General features: G+C 37.6%; 1 protein-coding gene across 2 annotated transcripts; it reads right to left on the reverse strand.

The window, feature by feature from the left end:
* Positions 1–8,461: 8,461 nt before the first annotated feature.
* On the reverse strand, positions 8,462–16,021 carry LOC104217332 (histone-lysine N-methyltransferase ATXR4). 2 transcript variants are annotated; one of them, XM_009767548.2, is made up of 7 exons: positions 15,605–16,021; positions 12,894–12,949; positions 11,593–11,719; positions 10,644–10,713; positions 10,287–10,466; positions 9,528–9,599; positions 8,462–8,824 (listed from the first exon to the last, which is right to left on the reverse strand). In XM_009767548.2, exons 1-7 carry the CDS (start codon positions 15,950–15,952, stop codon positions 8,706–8,708), a joined length of 972 nt encoding a protein of 323 aa, XP_009765850.1. In that variant the 5' UTR covers positions 15,953–16,021; the 3' UTR covers positions 8,462–8,705. The 2 variants fall into 2 exon arrangements, with proteins under 2 accessions (XP_009765850.1, XP_009765851.1); XM_009767549.2 differs by lacking the exon at positions 12,894–12,949 and having other exon boundaries at positions 15,605–16,008.
* Positions 16,022–19,679: the final 3,658 nt, after the last annotated feature.

Genomic DNA, 19,679 nt, shown 5'->3' on the forward strand with positions numbered 1-19,679 from the left:
AGGATTGTCAGTTAACCACCCTTGTTACCATGTGACTTGCCACTGCTCAGCTAGTCATTAACGTCTTTACTCGTATGATCTTATCGAGATTTTTAAAGACACTTTTGCTCTAGTTTAGTTCAGAATTAATAGTCTTTTAAAACATGTGACAACCCCTTTCTTGTACACTAGTAAGATGTTAAGGACATATTCCGTTCCAAAAGAAATGATAGAATTCTATATTTGGAAACAATTTAACTTTAAACAATTTCATTCTTAGTGAAAAGTTTTGATAGTCACACAAATGTCATGGCCTTACAAAGCTTTTACCCTTAAGCTTTTAGGATTATATATTTCAAAAGTTCATCTAAATTGAAGCGAAGGAAAGGAAGTATATTTCAGGCCAAATAGGACTTCTTGTTCGTCCCTCCTTTGGGACAATTATATTAGAAGGTCTTCTAGAGCTACCCTTCCCTCCCTTTCTTGTTCTGTTAATGACTGAAGTCAAAATTGTCATCATCTTCTTGTCCTTCTCTTTTGTCCAATTATACTACTCCGCATATACCGTTATTTGGTGAAAGTAGAATGTCAATGTGCATATTACGTTCTTGACTGCAAGTTTACCTTGAAATTTGACTATTTCTGTCCTTTGAGTCTTAGATGATAATAACACCCATGACCCACTCTCAAAAGTTTTACATCATTTTAGTTGAACGCAACAAATCAAGTGAAGGAATTTGCGCTGTTTTTGTTCCAGAAAGTCACACCCAAAAGGCCAAATTCTATATTTGTCTTGTAAAAGACACTCTCAATGAGGACTAGATTAACGTCCCCTGTTGATGCTATATCCTTCTCTTTTCCTTTTCTTCTTCTTGAATAGTCGACGACTTTGATCAACACTTGAAACAAAAGTAATCAAAAATGAAAGTTCATACATTTCATAATTTGAGGATCACTAACACTACTAAAAATCTGCTTAAATTCGTCCAAGAAAACCGATCAAAATCGGTCGGAAATTGTAAAAAAGCGATCGATTTCCAACCGTTTTTAATTGGTCGGAAAAATGATGGTCGCTAACATGTTGCGACCGAAATCAGTCGAAATTTTCGTTGACTGGCCGTCAAACTTCACTTACCGACCAAAATCAATCGGTATTAATTAAATTTTTTAATATTTAATTTTCAAATACCGACCGAAATCGGTCAAAATTTTAAGTAAAAGATAATTTAATTTAAATATGTAATTATTTATAAATTGTAATTTATTTAAATAAATAAATTTAAATTCATAATTTCCAGCCAAGTTCGATTGGAAAATTTGAATTTCTGGGCAAAAACTAAGCAGAAAATGCCTGCTTTTAAGCTACACCTGACAATTACAACCAATATACATCCTATAATGGCAGCATTACATTGCTGTCATTCAACCATAATTAATCAACAACAACAACAATTAACTAACAACAATAACAACAATTATCTAACAATAACAACAATTAACCAACAACGCTAATAACAACAACGCCAACCCCAAAAACAACTATACAAATGTTCAATAACAAAATAATATCAACAATACAATCATCATTCAAAACTAGTCTCAACAATAATTATAATTATGAAGGACTACCTATAACCGCCTTTTAAGTCAGTTGATTGTATAAATAATTTTTATATAATATTCATTGAGTTATCGAGGACTAGTAATGAAGTTTACACATTTGAACTAGGTTTTTAAAAAAAATGGCTCGCTACACTAACAAATACCACAAAATTATGCCCGTTTTACACTGATTGTCCCCCTAAGGAAATGTTCTTTAAATATAGTGCCCGTTTTATATTTTATTACAAAAATCAACTTTTTCTTTACGAAAACATCATAGTTCTTCAATATTTGAGCTTTAAATTATTGTTTGGGGTGAAACTGAAAATTAATGATCAATTATTATTAAAATTAAATAAAGACTGATAAGTTATGCTTAAATTATTAGGTCAACACTCATTTAGTAATTTGTTTTAAAATCTCAAACCTTCATTGTTGATCCTGAGAAATTGTTGAAAAAGAGAAAATGGATCTTTTTGATTTGGTATTATTTGACCAAATTAGTGAATGAGAATCATTTGTGTTAGTATTTAGAGGTTTTGTTTTAAATTTGGGATCATTCGGAGCGGATTTGAGGTGGTTTGATCGAAATTGCAATTGTTATTTTAAAGAACACTTTGTTGATCTCAACATAGATAAATTATGTTGATCGGGTAGATTTTGATGAACGATTTAACAAATAGGTCGATTGCAGATAACACAAAGTCATGCCAATATGGTAGAGTTTGGTGACCAATTGTGACGACCCGGTCAGTCGTCTCATGAGTTACCGCTCTGTTTTCTCCATTTCTGCTTCTTTATGCTTTTTTTATCCGTGTTATGTGGTATCGGGTTGGTCGGATCGAATTTAGAATGATTTTGGTAGGGTTTGAGACACTTAGTCTCTTTTGAGGAAGCTTAAGTTGGAAAAGTCAACCGGATGTTGACTTATGTGTTAAAGGACTCGAATGTAAAATCCAATGGTTCGGATAGCTTCGAGAGGTGATTTGGGACTTGAGAGCGTGATCAGAATGAGTTTTGGAGGTTCGGAGTAGATCTAGGCTTGAATTGGCGAAGTTGATATTTTGGTGATTTCCGGTTGATAGGCAAGATTTTCATTCCGAGAGTTGCAGTAGTTCTGTTGTGTCATTTGGGATGTGCGTGCAAAATTTCAAGTCATTTAGACGTAGTTTGGTTGGGTTTTTGATCAAAAGCGTAAATTAGAATATTTTGGAATTCTTAGGCTTAAATCCGATGCGAATTTGGTGTTTCGATATTGTTTTGAGCGTTCCGAAGGTTGGAACAAGTTTGAATGAGGTTATGGGATATGTTGGCATATTTGGTTGAGGTCCCGGGAGCCTCGGGTGAGTTTCGGTGGTCAATCGGACCATTTCGCGATGTTTAAAATTGCAGAAAAACTGTTGTGTGTTGCAGAAGATTTAGACCTTCGTGCTCGCGAGTGCATCCTCGCGTTCGCGAGTGGGTCAGCTGATGAAGGCTAGGATTTAAGCTTTCACGTTCGCGAGGAAGGCTACGCATTCGCGAAGGGCTGGATGTTTGTGCTTCGCGTTCGTGAGGAGGGGAGCGCGTTCGCGTAGAGGAAATTGGTCAGCTGGGTTTGAGGTCGAGTTGTTCATTGCGTTCGCGAGAGAGGGAATGCGTTCGCGAAGAGTAAGTCTGAGGAACCATCGCGTTTGCGATGGGCATGTCGTGTTCGCGTAGAGGATATTTGGTCAAAGTTATTTTTGTGCTTCGCGAACGCTAGACGTTGACTGCGTTCGCGAAGAAGGAATTAAGGCCTGGACAGAAGGTTTAAAAGGTCGTCTTGTCCGCAATTTTGGAGTTATTTCTTCCATTGTTGGTCGTTTTTGGAGCTTTTGGAAGGGATTGAAGAGGGATTCAAGGGGAGTCACTTGGAGGTAAGATTCTTGGCCTTAAAACTCGATTCTAATATGAATTCCACCTAAATAATCATGGAAATTAATCCAAAAATTGAAGAACTAGGGCTTGAAAATTTAGACCTTTGATTGAGGATTTGAAGGACCATTTGAGGTCGGATTTCAGAACTTTTGATATATATGAACTCGTGGGGAGATAAGAAATCTATTGATGTAAAAATTATCAAATTCCGAGACGTGGGCCCGAGGGTCGAGTTTTGGTAATTTCGGAATTTATATTGTAATTGATTATTTTCGCTTGGGCTTCGTTCCCTTAGCATATTTTGACATCCTCGTTCTGATTTTGGATAGATTCGATGTGAGTGGAGGCCGATTCGAGGGGCAAAGACATCGTGAGCTAGAGATTTGACCGGTTCGAGGAGAGTAATGATTGTAAATGATGTTCTGAGGGTATGAAACCCGGACTTGCACATCGTTGTGCTATATTGAGGTGACGTACACGCTTGATGATGAGCGTGGGGTCGGGCACCATTGGGGATTGTGACTTAGTCCGTCCCGAATGACTATTTTACCGCATATTTGACTGAAATCTATTTGCTATCATCATGATTTGGACTTAATGCCATATTTGGGCCTTGTGCCAACTATTTGAACCCTTCAGGAATTTTTACTGGTATTTCCTCACTGTTTTGACTTTATACTTGAACTCAGTCATGTTATATTTCACTGTTTTCATACTCAGCCATATTTACTCTGTTTAACACTTACATGATCTTTTAAATGATATTTTTGGGCTGAGAATCATGTTTTACTATTGCCCGAGTGGCTTGTGAGGATTTTGACTAAGTAAGGCCGAGGGCCTATGTTGTGAGGAAACATTTGATACTGATTATGAGGCCGAAGGCCTGAGATATGTACGCCACGAGGTGGCTTGATTAATATGAGGCCGAAGGCCTAGTGATGATGCCATGAGGTGGCTTGATATTGCGCTTGGGCCGTAAGGGGCCCCTTCAGGAGTCTGTACATCCCCAGTGAGCGCGGATACCCATTGTGATGTGAGATTGAGCTCGAGGGGCTGGTATTGTTCTATGTGATTGCCCGAGGAGCTGGTACTGTTCTATGTGATTGCCCGAGGGGCTAGTACTGTTCTATGTGATTGCCCGAGGGGTGAATTTGTTGATACGGTGCACGAGGGGTGAACCTTTATGTGTTTATCTTTTTCTTAATTTCATGTCAATTACCATGCTTGATTGTTGAAAAAGGCTTTTCATGAAGTTAAATTTGAGTTAAAGAATTTTTACCTATCTTTCACTGGTTTACTGTTTTAAAGGTTTTACTGCTTCATTATAGCATGCTTTTGTGCCTTACTTGATTTCCTGCTTTCAGTCTTTATTTATGATTATTACTCACTGAGTTAAAGTACTCACTTTACTCCCTGCACCCTGTGTGCAGATTCAGGCGTATCTGGTCCCGCTCTCGAGTGCTGATCATTTCTGGCTCAGGCGGATCCGAGGAGTCTCTAGGTAACTGTATCCCTATCTTAGTCCTTCATGTTCTTAGTTTTCTGTATTAAACTCTGTAGTTATATTTGGAGTATTCCGTTTTGCTAGATGCTCATAACTAGTGACACCCCGGTATCGGGTTGTGTTGGGTTATTTTCCGCGAACTATGCTATTATCTGTTAACTTTGGATTATCTTATCATGCTGTAGATTTATTTCTTATGGTTTAACTGTTAATAATTGGATATGGGAAGTGTCGACTGGCCTTGTCTTCACGAGAGGTGCCATCACGACCAGGTCAGAGTTTAGGGTCGTAACAACAATTGAACAAGAACAAAGTCATGTCAATCAATTAGGTTAGTGAACAACTTAACAAATAGGTTGAATACAAATAATACAAAGTCATGCCAATACGGTAGAGTTCGGTGAATAATTAAACAATAACAAAGAGTTTGTGAACAATTAATAGTATATGTAGAGTAAATATAGCATAAAATCTACCAATCTAGCAGATAAGTTATTGGCAAGCAATAAATGTGTGGGGGGCCAGGGGTCATTTTTTTTTGTTGGTATTCTCGCCTATATTTATGTATTTCGTAGGTTATTTTTTGTGGCAGATCCCTGTGTTTTTTAAAATTTTATTGTTTGAATATAGCCAAATTAAATACAGTGTAAAAGCAGCTATGAATGAATACAGTAAATTGAATACAACTGAATATCAACTTTTTGTGATTTTTTGTTGTTTGAATACAATTGAATTAAATAAAATGTAAATGAATATAGTCGAATTGAATACCTTGTATACAAACGAATTGAATAGAGCGGTATACACCCTATTTTTTTTTTGATTTTTTATTGTTTGAATACAACTGAATTCAATACAGTACAATGTAAATATATAAGAATGAATACATTTGAATTGAATACAGTATGTACAACCGAAATGAATACAACGACATACATCACATGGCAAGCAATTAGTAGCTACAGAATGTAATCAGCTAAATTATAGTTACGCCCAGAAATACGTCTCCAAATAATAGTCATTTCTAACGTTCCCATTTTCTAAATACTTTAAAAAACGAAGATAGTATTTAAAGACCAACCCCTTGTAAGGTCATTCGTATCAATCACCCAATTATTACTGCCTCAAAAGTCCATATTATGCTTTCCAAACAATCGTTTTATATTAGAAACTTTTTAATATGGAACACTTGGTTAAGATCAAGTCCCCTGAAGACTATGCTTACTCTGATGGATTATTTTACATGATTTGTCTTTTTTTTTTTTGGTTTGAATCTCTATCCATATTTTAATACAATAATATATTGAAGGTTAATTTAACAGGATAATTTGACTTGACCAGTTGACTTCTAGCTTAGTGAAGGTCAAGAGTGAAACAAGTGATACAAATTTCAATTGTTAAGAAGCCGCGTTTGCTCCTCTTTATTTGACTCCTTCTATTTTGTGTATGTAAAAACTCTCCAAATTCAGAAACTAATTCCATAGAATTTCTTTATTTTTACTTTTTTGGCCATTATTCTCCTCCTTTTAACCTAGCTGGAGGCCAATTCAAATTTACTAGTTGATTGGCTTTATCCGAACATCCGCTACTGATGAAGAAATTTGTTCGAAAATAAATAATAATAACAGCGATAATATCCCCAGTTAAACTTCAGAGCACATAATATTATGCTAACACAATATCTTTTCCAACGGTTAGGATAATTGCCTTCCAAGCAATAGACCCGGGTTAGACTCCGGCAGACGCAATTTTTGTACCTTTTACTTATTTACCAATTCTGTGCATTTATTTGTTATTTAATGAAAATCTGCATATATCGTTTCGGTCTATAAAGTATGGTATGTTTATTTTGTAAGATGACAAATTGCAGGTCTAGAGTGTTTCCTTTTCTATGCATTTATTATTGCAGGTCTAGAGTGATTCCTTTTCTATTCATTTATTTTTATTTATTTTATTTTCCTATTGTGAAAATCTGCATTTATTCTTTCGGCATATTTTAAAGAAGTTTGGTAGGTTTATCTATTAACCTAAGAATTGCAGGTCTAGATTGTTTCCTTTTCCCTGCATTTATTTGTTTGTTTATTTCCTTATTTTGAAAAACCATGTGTATATTATTTCCACATTTCGTTGAGAAGTCTGCTAGGTTTATCTTGTAACCTAATACTAAAAGGTTGGAGGTCTAGAGTGTTTTCTTTATCTCTTTAATTATTCCCTATTTTTGATAATTTGCATATTCTTTTTTAAAATACTTTGGTAGGTCTTGTCATGTAAGCTAAAAATGCAGGAGTGTTTCCTTTTTTTTTTAAAAAAAAAAAAAAGATAATAAGCGGCCATTCTTTGTTTTTGCACGCCTTGTCTTAATAAGCTTTTAAAGATGTAGTTCTAAGCACTTATTGTTAAGAATTTAACTTGAAAATTTTGCAATGTGCACGTTACAGCTTCACCTCCACGCAGTACGATTGGCTTATAACATTTAACAGCTTGTGAGTTAGTTGACTTCAATACCTAGAACAATGAAGAATATAAGTAAATGCTCTGACGCCAATAAGTTTTTCAAAATAAGAAAATAAATTAAAAAATTAATGCAGAGAAAAGAAAACACTCTAGTTATGTGTGAAATTAGGCGCATGTCAATGGTTCGCATCTTGCCACAAAGTCTGATATTTAAGTGGGTAATGCGGGCCCATTATCCGTGAATAATGCGTCACTAGGTTTTGGTCTAGTGGTAAGAACGCATATGTTATGTGTGAAATAGGCGCACATTAATGGTTTGAACCTTGCCACAAAGCGGGGGAAGTGCTCAATGAGCCACTAATTAGAGATGTCTTTATTCTTTAGCCACTTTTTAAAATGTATTTATTCTTTAGCCGGTGCTTAAAATTTTTTTATCCGTTCGGACGAAAATACCCCTGTGCTAGACATGGGTGCTTTGTAAATATTAAGGACATGGTGTCCTTAACTTCATGAGTGTTGTGTAAATATTATGGACAAAGTGTCCTATATTTGCACCTTCTGTTGTTAAACTTTAAGACATCATGTCCTTAACTTAATATGTGCAGTGTTAATGTTAAGGACATAGTATCCTTAACTTCAATTGTGCGGTGTAAATGTTAAGGACAAAATGTTCTTATCTTGTATTTGCACATTCTGTTGTTAAACTTTAGGACATCATGTCCTTAACTTCATATGTGCAGTGTAATGATGTCCTTAACTTCATGCGTGCAGTGTAAATGTTAAGAACATGTGTCCTTAACTTTATGAGTATTGTGTAAATATTAAGGGCATGATGTCCTTAACTTCATGAGTGTTGTGTAAAGTTAAGGACACCATATCCTTAATATTTACACAACACTCATGAAGAAAGGGTAAAAACGTCTTTTCGTATTAATTTTAATAGAGCAGTGACTATTTTTGCTCAGCATTAAAAATACTGAATAAAAACTAAATACCACATGAAAAAATGGTTATCTCACGCCATTTTTACCCACAAAGCCTGATATTTAAGTGGACAATGCTGGCTCATTATCCATGAAAAATGCATCACAAGCCCTCTGGGATTTGTCGATTACAAAATAAAAATACATGCCCTGATCATTCTTTTGAATATCATGGTCCTAGATTAGACATTGTTCTTCTGGAAGCTGTAGGAAAACTAGAAACTGAGTTGAGTGTGTTCCCTAAAGAACTGAATGGAATGCAGACAAACTAGAAGTGCAATTTTCTAGTCAGTAGACATACATCGAGCACATTTGCAATGGAAACCGAATCCTTCAGAAAGGATAGCTTGCCGAGCATTATGATCCATGCTTGCATCGATGTAGCATATCCGCAACTCTTCTCCTGTTATATAACATGACAGTTTAAACGTCAATGCGAAGTTACTGATGAAATCCTAGAGATTAAGAAACAGTTAGATGACTGAAAACAAAGCAGGGAATTGACGACTTATTTGTCAATTATATTATGCCAACATGCTCAGCTGGACGGGAGATCACCAGTTGAGGTTTATCTTTAAACTATTTATAATAGAAAATCTCAGAGAGACATATTCATGGGCAATATTACCAGTAGAAGGAAATCAATCAGAGAGAATTGGAATTAACAGGCCAAAATGGAGCAAATGAATATTGAATATTCATATTATTGACCTCAACTAGCTTGGGATGGAAGATTTTGTTGTTGACGATTTTTGCTGTTTTCTTGTTGTGTTTGTAATATAGCAACATTAACCAAATCATAATTACGCAGAAACGTAGATGTTCACCGCAATAGAATTGTAGGTCTAACAGCTTATGCAAAATATTAAGCATGCATTGTTTTGAGGTCAGAATTTGGATAACTGCTGCTATCGGGCTATAATCACGTGGAACCTCTGTATTCAATGACAATGAACATCCAAAAATTGAACCATAAAACAAAAGCCTAGACGGTTTCACCACATAAGTAAATATAGCGTTCTTAAATCTTATGGGACTGATTCTCTTACAAAGACACATGTATAAAACCGCAAAGTGAACAGATCAAATAACGAAAGGAGAATCACCTGCTTCAATATCACGAAGTGCCTTCAATTTTGCGTTCACACTTTCTATCCACAGAATGTGTATATTGGGATCTGCAGGGGGAGAATATGAGTTAATTGAACTGCTTTGTGTTCCATTGGCACATCTCTGGATATAAGCATTGGAGCAAAAAAAGTTCTTTCTTTGTTCTTCTTCTAGGTTATTTTGTCTGCTTAAATTCAATTATTTCTAGGAAGTGGGTAGTACGGAAGTGAAACCACTAACAACAGTTGCAGATCAGAACTTGGAAGATCATAGCAAGAATGAAAGTACGGCCCTACCCATAAAGGCCAGTTTAGAAGAAAATGATTAAAGCCAATTTATAGGAAGAATGTTCAAATCTTTTGAATCACTGTGCATAGTATCCTTAGTCCTAATTGCCACAGATTATGAGACTCCACTGGGGCCAATTCATTAGCCGCAGCCCTTCAGAGGAACTAGATAAAATTCCTATGCGCCCATTCGACAACCATCAGAAAATTGCGGCCATAAGTTTATGGAGCTATGGAAACTTCATGGAGTTGGGAAACAAAAACGTGAACATATGCATAGTGTGAACATTAACCATGTAAATTGTACTGTCTGTCGTACAGAATCAAAACAACAGGCATGCAGACCAATGAAGTTTTTGTTTTGGTATGTCTCTACAAATATGCATTGCGATTTGTGATTGATGGCCAACTGAATTTTTTTAGATAATGTAAGTGCTAAACATCAGAAGAATGAAAACAAACTCTTACCGCAGTCATGATTATAAAATGACGGTAGTATATAAATAGCATTTCCAACAGCAGCCTCTGCGTCTACTGATGCTGCTGCTGACAAAAGGATATCTTCATACGATCCCAAGGCCAATTCAATCCGAAAAGAATTAATACGGATCCGTGCCAATACATCAATATACCATTGCTTTGTCAAAACTAGTAGAAGTTAAAGAGACAATAGCACCATTTCTCTCCCAGTATGTCCTAACTGATTGAAGTCCTCTACTTTAAATAATAACGAGACTACACCGAACACGCCTACTGTATTTCTTCAATAAAACTATAATACACTCCAATCCTACGAAGACACTAGATACGAAAGAGTAAGGATACATGCAATCTGCTCATCTGTGAACCCTGCATCTTCAAATGTGCTTCTCAGCAGCTGATATTCCTTCTCCATCTGATATTAAAAGGGTCAGAATAGCCTCCATTGATTACAGATCTAACTTGCAAGATGTAAGTCACAGGAATCTATCTCATTCACAAACTAATTAGGAAGAAAGTTTTATTTCATTCCACCTTCCAAGGAAAAAGAATCAAGCGGAACTTCTTTTTGTAAGTCATACAACATTCTTGACAGAGTATTTTCATAAATTCTGGTCATTGGCTGTTCCATTCATGAAAAAATAACTTCTTGAAGTACATTTAAATGGAATATAGATTTAAATGATGTATGCCTTTTAAAGGTACAGGCAGTATTATCAAAGGCCAAAAGCGGGAAAGAAAAAGCTCAGTTGAATCGGGTTTTATGTGCAAATCACAAAAAGGAGCAAATGAGTAAAATATATGAAAAAGATACGTACATAATGCATTAAAAATAATAATATAAAAAAAAAAAAAAAAAAATAACTCTTACGCACAAAGCGCGCTTAAGCCTGAAGCTCGGTGAAGCTCAAGTTGTGCACTTCACTTCGTTTAATTGGCGCTTCACCTAGTTTGACAATACCTGACTACCTTAGCCACCATATATTATGCACTAATGCCTCTCCTTACTACTGTTGGTATGATCGAAAATATTTCTTCAACCAATAAGAAAAAGAAAACCTTGCAAAAGAATCCCAAGTTTCTTGTTGAAGATATTTATCTATGTTTACACGACGACACTCACCTGTTAACTTCGGAAACAAAGTTTTGCAGCAAAAGTTCGTTACACTGCTGAATGAGATACAGTAAAGATTCTCAAGGATTAGAAAACAGCTAGCGAGTTTGAAGTTTTAATACAAACACCACAAACATGGATTCCAACTTCTAAGCAAAAGGCTGAACCTGAAATACTCACCAGTAAAATCATTCCGGAAGATAACGTTGCTGGCTGAAGTATGTCAAAAGTTTCAGGAGTGGAAGCTCCAGATATAATCATGCAAGCCAATCTCTTTACTAGAAGTGGATACTTTAGGCCCTGAGTTCTTCATAACAATAACAAGCAAAATGAGGAAAAGCGACTTATAAAGATAAGTGAAATGAATATCTCCAAGCTATGTGTCATTAGGTCCATATATGCTTTCTAAAGCAACTCCAACAGTCATTCACGCCTTAATAGCTAATAGTACAATGAATCACGAAGGATGATTTCCTCCCTATAATCATATCCTATCATCATATACAAAACCATGATATAAGGTTTATTAGCAAAAAAATGAGATGGAATGAGAGATCAATCATATGTTCATATTTTCTACTTTAAAATGGAAGCAGACCATAGGAAAGCCACTTCCTTCTTTTACATGTGGAAAGAATATCTATTGCATTCGAGAAGTATCCTAGTTTCTAGCTAAAACTAAGAAAAGACTTACTTGGTAACAGAAACTAACCAATAAAACATGAGAAAGAATCTACTTATGCAGACAACCCTTATACTCGAATAGTTCTGCTAAGCAGATTAATTGGAATACCCAAATCTGACCTGCCAAAAGAAATTCAGATTATAGGAAACCTGATAACTTAACATGTTCCATGTGTGGACAACTTATAAGCTAGAGAACAGTAAATTTTATCTCATTCAAAAAATAAGTATATCTTTCTCAAAAACTTACTCTTCGAATTGTTCTATAAATGTATCTTTTCTAAAAAAGTATAAATGTATCTTTTCTAAAAAGCAAATAGTTATAAAAATGTTAATGTAAGTTATCTCGCATCATCTGTCTCCTAGCAAAAGCCAAAAGGTACGTGGGACAATTCCCATGATATCCTGTAGCTAAACGCATACAAAATTTATCAAATTTGTTGAAATAAATTGTTTAACTAAATGTAAAAGAATAGTTCTGAGTGTTGATAGATTTATAAATGCTTGAATTCTTTTCTTTGGAACATATGGATGTTGGGAAAAGTGCCCTCAGTGATCTAATTCAGAATTTCCTGTTGACAAATTAACATTTTGAACATATAGGAAACAATATTTCATTGCCTTCTCCCCCCTCATGTATAAGAATTTAGTAGTGGTATGACTCGAACTTAACCATGTAATGCCCATATACATAGGCAAGAATGTGACGAATAGGATAAAATTGATTCAGGAGAAAACCAATAGAGCAAACAAGAAAAATTCTATCCAGAATAGAGGGAAACTAGAAACTTCCGTACCGACAGTATTCATGAATAGCTGACCAATCTGCTTGCTTTTCAGTCTCATAGAAGATCTAAAACCGTGAGATAACATTAGTTAAAAGCGAGATATACTAATACAAGCAAGCTTCTTTATCGGAAAAAAAACATTAATACAGACGAGCTTATTTTAAAATCCAACAACCAAGACACATTAAGCACAACAAAGTAAGTATATAGAGCAAGTCATAGGATAGTCCCCTTGTGGAGTTATTAAAGCATATAAAGTTCATAGTCACTTAATTACCGCTAAAGAAGCCATTAGGTTAATTAATGGAAGCTAAATAGTCTTTCCATAAGAAGATCCAAGAAGTAGTTAGTCCATAAGGTCTTACTGTGCGTTCTGATATCACCAGCTTATTGCATGCTCGTGATATCATCAACTCCAACCTGTCACCACAGGTTCATTCATTTGGTAATGGATCCAGGATTTGAAGTTTATGAGCTCCTAGCCTCCTACCAAGAAATCAATATATAATTATAACTGGCCAAATATTTATAATTATTCAGTGGATTTCTTAATACTTATACAGGGCCAGAGAAAAGAAGCTACTAAGTTCCCGTGAACCCATAAGTTGTGCTCTCGATCCGCCACTGTTGGTAATGCCAGCAAAAAATGAAAACCCCCTCTAACCTGAGATTTGTAGAGTGGCAACGCGGCGGTAGATTCGTTACTGTTTCCAGAAGACTATCTCAACTAAAGTAGAGGGCACAGTCTGACGACAAAACTTGCCGTTTGATCCTTGGAGATAATTAAATTGTTCGTAAGCATGAATTTTCACTCTTTTAGAAGGTCATAATAAAATTGAAATGATCAAACTGACCACAGTTAGGAACTCTATTGACATTGCACTTCTCTTTCATTTTTTTTGATATTAAGAGGGCACAAAGTGAACTTCAACCAGAATTCATAGTATTATGTTAATGCTGCCTCTCAATCCTTAACCGCCAACCCCACCCCACCCCCAAGTTCTCCTCCCTCTTAAACAATGTTCTGAATGTCTTTCCCGGAAGGTAATTGACAAATGACAGCACAACACAAACATCAAACGAATTGTGGAAATGGCTCAGTTCAAGATGTTGTTAAGATAGCTTCCCTATAGTTAAATGGTAGCATAACCAGATTTGGACTAACCTCCAAAGCTATTGAAATGGGTCAATTCAAGGTGTGCATTTCTAACAACAACAACAAACCCTGTATAATCCCACATAGTGGGTCTTGGGAGGGTAGTGTGTACGCAGCCTTACCCCTACCTTGTGGAGATAGAGAGGTTGTTTTCAATAGGCCCTCGGCTCAGAGAAGCATAAGAACCATATTAATGAAGAGAAAAACAAGAAGCGCAACCGCGAGAAGCCATGTAAAAGCAGCATAAATAACAACCAGATAGTAAAATGACCAAAATGAAAGAAACTACAGGTAATCATAGAAATCTAATACCAACAGAATATGAAAGTACGTACTAATACTACCGGTATGACAAGGAGAACATTAAACTAACTAAGGTGTACATTTCTACTTACTCTTTTTTCTGTGATAGTGGTCCGCTCCAACTTATGCACACCTCCACTAATTCATCCAGCAATCTGCTAAGGGCATCTCCAACCTTCACTCCAAATCTTTACTCCAAAATAGAATAAACTAACTCCAATTTCCTCAAAAAATGAATATTCCTTTTTATATTCTTCTCTCTCGTCTATATTATTTTATTATCTTTTATTTAAATTTTATTTTCTTATTTCCATTAAACAAATCCTATCTTTTTTTTCCTTTTTACATATTCATCCCATATAATTCATATTTCTTTCTTATATAACCATTTAAAATAAAATTATTTTATACCATAATTTTTTAAATAATATAATTTGTATGCAAATATTATAGATTAAACATATTAATGGATAATTCAAATCGTTGAGATATAAGATAATTCAATACATATTTCATGTAGTTTAAAATTTAGTTTAAATATTACTTAAATATTCAACTTCCACCTCTAGTATGCTCCCATAAATGATCTATTAATGCATTACGAAGCGGAAAATGAGCATCTTTGTCCTTTACATACAATTTTACATAAAAATAATATATGCACGAAAATTAATTTATCAAATTATACGCTAAAATTAAGATGTAAAATTAATATTATAAAGATATTACATAAACATAATTAGGTATATATAATATGATAAATTAAAAGGGTTAGATAATAAAAAATAAAAAATAATAGAGAATAGTGATGGAGTAGATGTCTGGAGTGACACTATTCACCCTCCAAATTTGGAGGTGGGTTGAAGCAAAATTCCTCCATTTTTGACTCTAAAATGGAGTTTGGAGGCAAAAATATAGTATGGTTGGAGATGGCCTAAGCACTAGTATTGGGCAAACTACCAACTAAAGACTAAAGCAGGTGGGCTTGCGCTGAGCGCTGTGGTTAGGACTCCGGGCACACTTCCATTATCCACTCAAAGTCTCAAACAAAGCTAACCATACAACTCTATAAAAATACCATCCATTTGGAAGAAGAAAAAATAATCAATCTTTGTCATAAACCCACTTTCAAACAGATTGTGACATTTACATTTCTAAACAATGGATACCTAGTTCCCATAGCTATATGTCGTCACTAAACAACGACGTAATCTCTCAAACATATAAAGAAAACAAACTTTACGAAAAAGGGTTAGTATACCTTGGAATCTTCTCTACATTCATCACTACAAAACGGAATATTTGACGCTTCAGTTTGGTTCTTGAATTGAAGCTTCTTGAGGCAGAAATAACAGACGCTATGAAGTGAAGAAAGAGAAGGGTGAGAGACGATGGGTTTGGCAGTGTGGATGAGTTCGCCGGAGCCGATTCTCCGAGAGGCAAACACACCTCGACCGGCTGACTCGGTGAACCCGACTTGGATCGGAGGCGGCGAAGCGAGTCGACTCGGGCTTGACTCATTTGCGTAGCCATTACAAATTGAGAGGAACGGGTTTTTCCTCCTCGTATGAATATGAATATTGGACATCCGACGGAGTAATGGTAACATTGCCGCTACTTCTGAGTGCTGACCCAAATTGGATTTGTAAATTTTACCTCTAAACCCCGAACTTTTTCTTTTTTTTCTTACTCATATTCCTTTTTTCGGTAAAATACACACCTGAGCACTTTTTAAAAAATATTTAAGAAAATAGTATTACTACTTTTTGTTTATTTCATAAATAGCAAATTTTCTTACACTAATGGCAGATAAAGATTAAGCACATAATTAATGAGCAGACAAAATGCATAAATTATGGAATATTGCCTTTCCATACTTTCTCTCCTTTTTTAAAAATTAGGAATTCAGTTATGTTCTCTTAATTTTCGTTACATTTATCTACATATTTTTTAAAATTTTCCTTTTCCTTTTGACACCATACTTTCTGTTAGACCCCTGACAAAGCTGATCGGCAAGCGGCACGGCAGTGGCAAGGATTTTGGCATGATGGCCTTGCCATTGGCCTATGTGCGAGGGAAAATCAACATGCAAGACAATGCGGGGGTGTTGTCAATGGCAACAAATTGTTGCTAAGCAAGTGAGACGGACTACACTTGTATTTGAGGGCTAAGGTGCGACGGACTACACCAAAGCAAGAGGGGGCTGCGTACAAGCAAGGCCAAGACCTTGACGGAACTAGGCGGGCTGGATGGGAGCTTGACAAGCCAAAACGGGAAAGACCTCGGCGCTAAAGTGAGGCAGCTTAGTGCCAAGGCAGTGGCATTGGCAATGTGGTGTTGCCATGACTTAGGTGAGCGGACTGGCACCTAAGTTAATTGTGGGCAAACGACTTGGCAAAGGGAAGGGCATCAAGGCTTGGTGACTTGATGTTAAAATCAGTATGGGCAATGGGCAGACTTGATCAAGTAGGGGCGACTTGACAAGGACAAACAACTGTGGCAGCGGATTGGCGTGCGGCTAAGTCAAGGGTGACGAGCTGTGGCGATGGCATTGAGCGGGAGCAGTGTCAAAGGCTAAGGCTGGGCGCAAAGTCAGCCTTAGACGTGCAGCAGCTGGCCAAGAAACACGCACATGCAGTGCACATGAAGTGGTTTTCAAGTGTGCTGTGCACATGCCATGCAGTTGGCGGTTACAACCCATGTCCAAGAGTTGCTGATTAAATGGCTGAGTCTTTGCACGTTTTTGGGGGCATGTTAGAGACATGTTCCCCACGTTTTGATCATGGGGATCACTTCCTATCAGTTGGGGGATGTCAACTGAACATAGGAGACTCTTTGGGGCTGACTACACTATATATATGTGTGTTAGCAGCCTTAAAAACGGGCTAAGTACCTAGGGAGGGAAATGTCTGAAAATAGGCATAGGGTTGTCTATTTTGTGGCTTGAGCATGGCAAATTATGTGCCATTGCCTTGCCAAACGAGTGGCAGCACGAGTAGCCTTAGGCAGGGGCTTTTATAGGGCTGATTCGTGCATGAGTAGGCCATTTTTGTGAGTTGGTGCCTGCCAAGGGTGGCAGCACCTTGCCTAACTCGAGATTTTCCTTTGTAATTTGATTTATTATAAAAGGTTGGGAAAGGGTTCCCGTAAATCTGTGTTGCCTTTGTTTTTCTTGTTGCCTTTAAATTATTCTAAGTGTTGAACCTCGAAACCAAACGAAAATTGGGTAAGGCTGAGGTCAAGTGGGGACTTGACTGCCGCACATCGGGCAGCATTTTCGGCGGACAGAAATTGCCGGTGTGACAATTGGTATCAGAGCCAGGTTAGGCTTGGTTTGGTTTGGTTCGTGATGAGGTCGAGATGGCCATGGACAAGACTGCAAGACAAGGGGTCAGTGTGCTTGTTCGTGGAAGGGACTGTCTTGGCTTAGAAATTCAGAAAAGGCAAGGAAGGCAGTGATGCAGAAATTTCGAGTTTGAGGGTGCCAAAAATCAGTGTGGGTTCTTACAAATCAGTCAGTTGGCGTGCTGAATTTGCTGTGGGAACGACGGACAAGAAATGCAATGAGAAAACAAAAACGTTGCACTTGAGGGCAAGGACAACGTTATTCTCAAAAGGGATGCTGAACTTGTGATGTCTTTGCAAATGGCAGCATGTGTTGGGATCTATTCGACGAGGGCGTCGAATTCAACTGGTTGGGGTGGTTTGTTAGACCCCTGACAAAGCTGATCGGCAAGCGGCACGGCAGTGGCAAGGATTTTGGCATGATGGCCTTGCCATTGGCCTATGTGCGAGGGAAAATCAACATGCAAGACAATGCGGGGGTGTTGTCAATGGCAACAAATTGTTGCTAAGCAAGTGAGACGGACTACACTTGTATTTGAGGGCTAAGGTGCGACGGACTACACCAAAGCAAGAGGGGGCTGCGTACAAGCAAGGCCAAGACCTTGACGGAACTAGGCGGGCTGGATGGGAGCTTGACAAGCCAAAACGGGAAAGACCTCGGCGCTAAAGTGAGGCAGCTTAGTGCCAAGGCAGTGGCATTGGCAATGTGGTGTTGCCATGACTTAGGTGAGCGGACTGGCACCTAAGTTAATTGTGGGCAAACGACTTGGCAAAGGGAAGGGCATCAAGGCTTGGTGACTTGATGTTAAAATCAGTATGGGCAATGGGCAGACTTGATCAAGTAGGGGCGACTTGACAAGGACAAACAACTGTGGCAGCGGATTGGCGTGCGGCTAAGTCAAGGGTGACGAGCTGTGGCGATGGCATTGAGCGGGAGCAGTGTCAAAGGCTAAGGCTGGGCGCAAAGTCAGCCTTAGACGTGCAGCAGCTGGCCAAGAAACACGCACATGCAGTGCACATGAAGTGGTTTTCAAGTGTGCTGTGCACATGCCATGCAGTTGGCGGTTACAACCCATGTCCAAGAGTTGCTGATTAAATGGCTGAGTCTTTGCACGTTTTTGGGGGCATGTTAGAGACATGTTCCCCACGTTTTGATCATGGGGATCACTTCCTATCAGTTGGGGGATGTCAACTGAACATAGGAGACTCTTTGGGGCTGACTACACTATATATATGTGTGTTAGCAGCCTTAAAAACGGGCTAAGTACCTAGGGAGGGAAATGTCTGAAAATAGGCATAGGGTTGTCTATTTTGTGGCTTGAGCATGGCAAATTATGTGCCATTGCCTTGCCAAACGAGTGGCAGCACGAGTAGCCTTAGGCAGGGGCTTTTATAGGGCTGATTCGTGCATGAGTAGGCCATTTTTGTGAGTTGGTGCCTGCCAAGGGTGGCAGCACCTTGCCTAACTCGAGATTTTCCTTTGTAATTTGATTTATTATAAAAGGTTGGGAAAGGGTTCCCGTAAATCTGTGTTGCCTTTGTTTTTCTTGTTGCCTTTAAATTATTCTAAGTGTTGAACCTCGAAACCAAACGAAAATTGGGTAAGGCTGAGGTCAAGTGGGGACTTGACTGCCGCACATCGGGCAGCATTTTCGGCGGACAGAAATTGCCGGTGTGACACCTACCATGGTGGTGACGGGTGACGGAGAATTAGGGTTCGATTCCGGAGAGGGAGCCTGAGAAACGGCTACCACATCCAAGGAAGGCAGCAGGCGCGCAAATTACCCAATCCTGACACGGGGAGGTAGTGACAATAAATAACAATACCGGGCTCTATGAGTCTGGTAATTGGAATGAGTACAATCTAAATCCCTTAACGAGGATCCATTGGAGTCTAATAAATGCATCCCTTCCAGAAGTCGGGGTTTGTTGCACGTATTAGCTCTAGAATTACTACGGTTATCCGAGTAGTAGATACCATCAAACAAACT

The sequence above is a fragment of the Nicotiana sylvestris genome, chromosome 3 (genome assembly GCF_000393655.2).
Source record: "Nicotiana sylvestris chromosome 3, ASM39365v2, whole genome shotgun sequence".
Lineage (NCBI taxonomy): Eukaryota > Viridiplantae > Streptophyta > Magnoliopsida > Solanales > Solanaceae > Nicotiana > Nicotiana sylvestris.